Raw genomic sequence first — 8,824 nt, forward strand, 5'->3', positions numbered from 1 at the left:
TGTTGTGAATAATTAAGCAAAGCGTCTTCTCATAGGATAAGAACATGCAGTCTCATGAATAATTTAATAGACACCGACGCATCATCGATGTACTATCGTCCTTTGCCACGTCACAAATTGTGACGTCAACGCGATGTAGATTTTAAGCCCGGAAGATGAAAATTTAAGCTTAAAATTATCCAGTTTTCTCCAACAGTTAAAATTATCGGATGCTAACATTGTCTTCTATGATAACACAAAAACCTCTGCTAAAATCTTAGAAAAAGTAGTCTGAGGTTTCATGACCCTTTAATAATACTAATAATAATAATAATAATAATATATTATTTTACTTCTAATATGTTCTAATTCTTCTAATATGTTCTTTATATTATACACATGACTTTACTTAATATTTGTGAGTGATATGTATGTTCATTTAATTTTATATTAAAATAGCATACATAATAGACAATTTTGCAACAGGTAGGATTCAGTTTACACATTCTCTCATTTCTATTGTATCCGCAAACACTTATCGACTGTCATACAACTTAGCAATTCAGTGACATCAAGGCTATATTGCAATTGGTTACTAAGGCACAGATGATTTTAGTTGATTATTAAGATTTCTCCAATTGAAGAGCTGCAGAGATTGGTATCTCCCCACAATAGGAACATCTCTGGTATTAAGTCATTGTCATAGCAACATGCTAACATTACACTCTGTCAAAATCTACTTTCAGTCAATTCTCCAATGCGCTTTACAAGAGGAACACAATGTATGTGGACTGCATGTGAAGAGCAAATGACTGACAGTAGCATCCTAACTATAATGGAACCTCATGAGTGACTCGAAGTGACAGTGTAGAGTGTTCCAAATCAGTCACTTATAAGGTTCCTTTTCAGTTAGGATGCTGCCTTTGTAGACAGTTACCTGTGGGCAGTATAATATTTGCTTGAGCAGGAGAAAAATTGTCATGTATTATTATTATTTATTACTAAAAAGTTGCTGTTTTAGATTAATTAAGTTTTTTCTAATGTACAACACTGTGAGTGTACAATCTGTTCTTTGCTCAGATGCTGTGTGGGTTTGAGTGATATAAACTAGGGGTGCTCCGATTAATCAGCTACCGATCACTATCGGCTGATAATCACGTTGGGATGATTGATCGGCGGTCTCTAAAAAGGCCGAACTCAAAAAAACGATCTGTCACAGGGTGGACATGACGCTGCTGTGAGAGGTTTGGCATGACATGCAGCGTGTCCGTCTCAGTCTCTGTCCGGTGCGGGTAAAATAATTATAATGCTGAAGGTGAGGTACTCACCTTCATATTTCTTCATTAAATAACTTATAAAGTAATTTGAAAACCTTGTGTGAGACGTAATTTCACAAACAGCGTGAGTGAATCACCGCGCGTGCTCTCTCTTTCTCTCTCAAAATACGCAAATGTCTTCAAATAACCACACATCGCATCTGTCTATAAGCGATCTGCACAGTTGACACAGGAATTGTCACTTGCACAATCGAGGCAGTGTCAAATCATCACTAAAGTTTATAAATTGCATTACTTTCTAATTCTCGCCAGTGTTTAACCATTCAGCGCTCACGCGCTCTCCTGGTGCACACTCACAGTGCACACACATAATGCCAGGTTCACATTATTCCGTTTGCAGTGCGCGGTGCATATTTTTTCCGCGCTCATATTAACGGATTAAAGCGTTCAAACTGCACACGGTTGCGGTCGGGCAGTGCGTTCCAGTAGTGGTGCGTCTGCAGGAGTGCAGATCATTTCCACACAGAGTTTATGTTTGTTGTGCTGCAAGCACTAAATTAAAGTAACAGCGCATTGTTCGCCGTAAATATGAACATGGATTGAGACGAAAATGTAGTAATTACACCATAAATGCATATTATTAAAGTCTAATGTGTTTCAGTCAACAGATAGGCTATGACTTTTTGGCTAGGTTTAAAGGGAAATAGCACTTTTAGATAAAGAGGGCAATAATAGATGGCACTCGTGGAGGTAGGAAAACAAAGTTCTTTATGAACCACAGGACTACTTGTAATAAAGATTTAAATGCAAAAGAAAAGGCAGTAGAGCTGACTGTTCCTGCCAATGGTAAGTTTTAATGTTTGTAATAATATAAGAAAAGTAGTTTAGATGTTTTGCCACTTGCTTGAGCAACTTAATAAATCCTGATCGGAGCACCCCTAATATAAACTGTGTGACCAGACTCCACAAACACTGTATTATTATATAATATTGATGATTTTTTCAGATGTTAGGCAGCACTGAAAAAAAAAATGAACTGAGGTCAAGCCTTTCATATATTAATAAAGCACTAGGTACAAAAGTTCTAATTAACTAGGTTGTTTTAAGAATTGTTTAAAAGGATTGTTCACTCAGAAATGAAAATTTGCTGTTACTTCACTCACCCTCAGGCCATCCAAGTTGTAGGTGATTTTTTTTTTCTTTAGTAGAACAGTAAAACGATTTTTAGTTTATTTTAGGTCCTTGGTTATTCATAAATGGCAAAAAAGTCAGTGGCTACTGACACTTTAAGAGTCAAAAAAGCATTTACAGGCAAGAGAAAATATTGAGGTCTTACGAAGCTAAATGATCTGTCTGTGCACGTAACTCAACATTATTTACAACATTATCACCTGTAATCCATAGCCTCAGGCAAACAGTCCAGAGTGATGTCTGGGTCATGAACGAATCATTCTTTTGAACCAGTTCATTTTAGTGAACTGGATGAAATAGTTCACCAAATCAAATTTAACCGACTGAAACAGTTCACAGTTCTGTAAGTTACTCAGTCAAAACTCACTTTCGGACATGCCCGACAGACTTGAAATAAGCCAATATACCTATGTATATGATGCCAGTTTTTGACACATCATTCAGTGCTCCAGTTCCTCCAACAGTACACTGAACTGAGGAAACAGTTCTGATTCGAAGACCAATGAGCTGCTGACATGATAAATAAGAAGCATTGCATTGATAAATAATAAATTTGTATTAAGTAATTGATATTTCAGAAACAACTAAAAACTTGCTATTCTGTTCATCTTTGCTCTATCATGTTGATCTGTATTACAAGCACAGACAAACATAGTGAAACAAACAGTGAAATGCTCCAGTTCAGTTATACGAAATATCAGCACTACTATAATGCTGCTTGACCAATCAGATTAGTAGAACAATCTGTTTAGCAAGCATACATTTGTTAAGCAATATGTAAGTCAGTAGGCATTTTACAAGTTTAATTAGACATAACAATATTGCTTGGGTAGCCATACAGCTTTTATATTATTATTATTATTCTACTTTCTGCTCTTCAGAATTTCCTTTTATCAGTATTTCAGAACTGAAGCCGTCTCTACAAAGTGGTCCTTCAAAAGACAACATGTGAAACATGAGCATGCTAATAGGAATTTTTCATCTCTCGACCAGGCTTGTTTGCAGTAGCTTGGTATAGTGCAAACATCTGTTCGATAATTGCACACCCAGGGCTCCTCTATCCGCTAAAGACGTACAACATTACACATTCAAGACTACATTTTAGATGTCAATTATGCTATCTGATGTTTACTTAACCAAGCCATTACCATGCTAACAGTTCAAGACAATACCTCAACAGCGTTATGAGAGCTGCAGATAATGTGAATGCGAGGGCAGTGGAGCACTAAGCCCTGAATAACAAAAATATCGGGAAGTGTTTCACGGCAGCCCTTTGTCAATGTTGCTCAGAGAAAGAGAGAGAGAGAGAGACAGGCAAGAGGAGGATGTTTTCAGGAAAGGCAGTTTCTTATCTTGATATAATCGCACAGCCGCTCTCATACCTGCTAGGCCGCTGATAACTGACAGCAGGAGAAGTGGTTTCCATGGTGACCCCATACTTGTTCTGGAGGGTCCCTTCTGTGAGATTGTTAGTAGGTCTGTTTCTTCATTAAAGCAGTGCCTATGAAAAACAAGAGGACAGCAGTGAGGGACAGAGTGCATTTAAACTGAATGTGTGAGTGAGAGTGAAAGAAAGAGGTAGGTTAGTTTAGCTAAAAAATTCGGTTATTCTATAAATCATTCTGAAGGGCTCAAACTGATGGTTCAAGAAGTATCAGATATCGGAGCTCTGGAGCAAATCCAGCAGAAACACAGCAATAACAAACAGAACCCTGACTAAAATCCCTTGGTATTACTGTTAATAAATACACCGTGGAAAGTTCTGGCTGGTACACTGTAAAACTGAATTTCATGAAAAGCATGCCAATATCACATCTGAAAATAAAAAAGACATTAATAATAATATTAAAATGAAATTCAATTTAGTTTGAAAATGAAGTCATGACAATTAAAAGCAATTTAAACAATTTGTCGTTATTTTAGCAACTTTCTTTTGGGGGGGGGGGGTTTGATTTTTGGGATGACCCAGGACAGTATGAGAATAAATAAAATATTTTGTCATGTAACACACAAACAAATCTGGAGTAATATTTATTTGGATAATAGTGATGCTTGAATTTATTTTATGTTGGATATTTTAGGTAAATTTGTGATTTTAATTTACTAATATTGTAATTTTTACTATTTGCACATGGTATTACCACAGTATTCATCGGGTACTTAACTTTACCATCTATGCAGTGTTATTTTACTATCATTGAAATACTATTATAATTGTATGTACAGTATTACTTACAATTTTTGGATTATATGTAAGTATCTGAAGTATCATTTAGGTTATATTTGTAGACAGATCATTAGCAGTTACCCAATATATTCCCATTTTTACATATTGGTCAGTGCTTATGCCCATTTAGCATACAGTTGTATTTTGCATGTGTAACCGTCTCAAAATTTAATGACAGGTTTGTTAGAAGACTATAAACATCTGCTTGGATTTGTTTTAGTGAATTTAAGTACATATTGTGATTTATTTTTCTGTGATTTTGTGCATGACTTCATTGCAGTCATTCAATTTTAATGTATGATCGAAATCACGATCAACAGCAAGAATCCAAAAAAGGTCACTCTCATATTAAGTGCAATGGTTCAGTATATGAAACATTACTATCATATGCCTGTATCAAAATGCTACAATATTTCAATCTGATAGCAGCTCAACCATGGCAGTGCCACAGTACTTCTTTTAATAAAGTGAAAACCAGAAGTTTTCACTCCTCCTCTTTAATCAACCCTCACATTGAAGCAGGGTGAGAGAGTGTGCCGGCGTGTGAGTATGCATTAGTCTCCATGATCAAAGCACAGATGAGTATGTTGCTTTAGGCGTGATAGAGCAGCCAGATGCTTGAAAAACAGATACACCGTCCTCCAACCAAACCAAAACACACACACACACCTACGTACATATGGTCAGACCTCTAATGATTGTGCAGCTGTTCATATAAGCACAAACACACACACACACACACAGACAGACACACACGCTACAGCAGGTTTATTTAATAACCTTTTTGCATAAAAAGAGAGCAAATATTAATTTTTGAGGCTGGATGCAATTAATGGAGTCCTGTGGAGAGCCTGAGGAAAGACTGGACATGCTCTCACAGTCTCTCTCTCCCTGTCCTCCACCCATCCATTACTAATAACACCTGCCTCTGCCTCACCTCAGTGCACACACACACACACACACACTCACACACGTGCAGACTGACCGAGTAGCGTAAACCAACAATCCTCATTATTTATATTCATGGCGCCGTGGCCTGCCTATCAAAAACAATATCAATGAGAGTGTTCTGCAGGAGTGGCTGTAAAAAATGTGTCCATATGTCCTACATTTTGGAAGCCACCACATGGTGCGCTTTCATTTTTTTTCCCTGTTTGTCTATTTGAAACTGTTTTCATTTATTTATTTTTCTCATTGACAAGGTCACATTACACATTGCAGGAACAGTTCATGACAAAAAAAAGAAAACTGATTTCATCCTACTTACCCTAATGTTTTTCCAAACCTGTACAACTGACTTTTTCTGGATTTTTAAAGACTATTCTGGTCGCGCATCCCCATATAATGAAAGTGAATGCGTCTGAAAAACACACTCACATGTAATATTTCAAGTCTTCTGATGTCATACAACAGTATGATGAATTTACGTCATTATTACTGAAAATCTTCTGCCCTAGCTCTTTTGATGTGTTTTTTGTGAAGTAGTGTTCTTTTGACTCAGACTTTCCAACGTTTCATTTCATAAAATTGGTCTGAATGAGTCATTCATGAATCAGGCTTATCTGGTTTTCTGACTCATTCGACTTCATTCAAATTGATGTTCTAGTCTGAAACAAAGACAGGCATACAGGTTTGGTACAATATGATGGTCAGTAAATGATAACTGAATAATCAAAGTTGAATAATGAAATGAATAATTTTCAGTTTGTTTAAATAAAACTGAATTACACAACATTTTGAAATTACAGCTCACTATACTGTATGCATTTGAAGTTTTAAGTTCTGTTTCCTGAACACGGTCGAATCTCCATCGTTTGAACCTCATTAGTTCAGCAATTCAGGGCCATTGTTAATGACATTACATGCATGCGGTGGAGTAATAACTTCTGCTATCTAACTGATTAGAGATCTCTAAGATGCTGCTGTATTGAATATGGCACCTGATGACTACCCTGCTGAAAAATCCAGCATATGCTGGTTAGGTATGTTCTGAAGCATGGCTGCTGGTTTGAGCTGGTTTAAGTTGGTCCTTAGCTGGTCATGAGCTGGTTATGTGCTGGTCTTAAGCTGGTCCTGAGCAGGAGCTAGTTTTATATCCTTTATAGCTAGCTTACTGAGGACGCGCTAAAATACATTGACTAAAATGCATTTATATTTAGATAGAATGGAAGATATAGATTGTACTGCATGTTAGCTTTCTTATTGTGCCCTAGAGCATAATTTATTTAAGCCCATATATCTTAATAACAAGAAACTATGCTTCTAACCACAGGTCGAGAGCTGTAGTTCCAACCACGTAAGTTTGCGACGCTGTTTGTTAATGTTCATTTGGACTATGGTTTCGGGAAACACAGAATCGTTGAACTATGTTGGTAACGACGGAACTTGCGACCATAGTTGGCTAACGATGCTTTTGGGAAACGCACCCCAGAATTGCAAACATTGTACTACAGTTAGTCCAGCCCCAGACTCATAACATTGCTTAAATAAATGTATCACACAGATATCCAGCTAACATATTTAGAGCCTGGCGGTCCCAAGTCACCATTCTCAGTTTATATCTCACAATTATGTCTTTTGTTCTTGCAATTCTGAGAAAAACAAAAGTCAAAATTGTAAAATATAAAATCTAAGATAGTCTTAGAACTATGAGAGAATTCTGAAAAAGTCAGAATTGTGAGATGTTAACTAGCAATAGAAATCCAGAATTCAGACAGTCAGAATTGTGAGATAAAATGTTGTAATTCATTCATTCATTCATTAAGTTGTGGGAAAGAGAGAAAGAAAGACAGAAAGAAAGAAAGAAAGAAATGTGCGATGTAAACTCTGAGGGAAAAAAAAGTGAAAAAAAGCTTTTTTTTCTCTCTCTCAGAATTGCAGGTTTATATCTTGCAATTCTGAAATGTGATATCGAAAAGTCACAATTCCTCCCTCCCTCCCTCCCTTCCTTCCTTCCTTCCTTACACATTTCACTTTTGTTGTGTGGAAAAGAGCAGCATGAACATTGTAATAAACATCTCCATTTGTGCTCCACTGAAGAAAATCATGTTGGTTTTGAACGACATGAGAATAAATAGATAACAGAATTTTCACTGCAGCTCATTTATTCTTTTTATAATTTAAATCTGTTCTCGTTTGATAAGCAGCAGTGTTGTAGTACATTATAATCTACAACAATACCAGAAGTTAAAACCCATTTCCCATAAAGGCAAGTTTCATAGCACTGCATGCTTGACAAAATGCTTCCATTCAGTAGTTTATTGGAGTGACTCCTTGAGTAGAAAGGAGCTGTGTGTGTGTGTGTGTGTGTGTGTGTGTGTGTGTGAGAGAGAGTAATAGACTCCTGTGGGAGTGGTACTCCTGTGTATATTTAGTAATGCAGGCTTGCGTCAGGCCTGTCTAAAGTTCATCACACTTGGCTGCTCCACATCAGGCTGTGTGCATGAGCTCTCTCATCGAAAATTCTCTGTCTTTCTCTCCCTCCCACTAACAACGTAAAAACAGGAGGAACATAACTCCAATTTCAGCCTAGATCAGTCATAAGGCTGAGGAAAAATCCTACGTTTACAGACAGGAGGAAGACATTGTCACGGTGCACACACACACGAGGAACGAGGAGACGCTGGAGAATACTTTACCAAGACTTTATTTCTATAGACCAAGGGAGACGAACTCAGGAAGACGTATAACAGCGGACAGAGAACTAGGGACTGGGAACACTTTAAATACACACAGGAGGAGGGGATGACGAGACACACCTGGGAGCAATGAAACATCAAAGGGAAACAGCTGGGACAAATGAACTATACTAATCAGGACAGGAACAGGAAACCAACCAAATAAGGGTATAGGAAGGCACATGGGGAGCAAGAAACACACACAACATGGAACAGAGTCTGACATAACGCCCCCCTCCGGAAGGAGTGTCCTCACGCCGTATCGCATCCAATGGGGAGGGGAGGTGGGCACTCTGGAGGTTCCTCAGGACAGACACGGGACAGTGGGCCTCCAGAGCGGTACTCGTTCCGGGTGCCATGGCGGATCAGGAGCCTCGGGAGGCCATGGCGGAGCAGGGGACTCGGGAGGCCATGGGGGGTCCGGGGACTCGGGAGGCCATGGCGGAGCAGGGGACTCGGGAGGCCATGGTGGA

At 38.1% G+C, this 8,824-nt stretch overlaps 1 protein-coding gene across 1 annotated transcript in view; it reads right to left on the reverse strand.

Annotated features, from left to right (window-relative positions):
* LOC107715547 (contactin-5-like) overlaps positions 1–8,824 on the reverse strand; it is a 248,178-nt gene that overhangs the window by 127,583 nt on the left and 111,771 nt on the right. Inside the window, exon 2 of the mRNA XM_016521699.1 lies at positions 3,830–3,948. Coding sequence (XP_016377185.1) covers positions 3,830–3,884 — 55 coding nt within the window. The 5' untranslated portion in view covers positions 3,885–3,948. The remainder of the gene's footprint in view (positions 1–3,829; positions 3,949–8,824) is intronic.

The sequence above is a fragment of the Sinocyclocheilus rhinocerous genome, unplaced genomic scaffold (genome assembly GCF_001515625.1).
Source record: "Sinocyclocheilus rhinocerous isolate Xijiao unplaced genomic scaffold, SAMN03320098_v1.1 scaffold29, whole genome shotgun sequence".
Lineage (NCBI taxonomy): Eukaryota > Metazoa > Chordata > Actinopteri > Cypriniformes > Cyprinidae > Sinocyclocheilus > Sinocyclocheilus rhinocerous.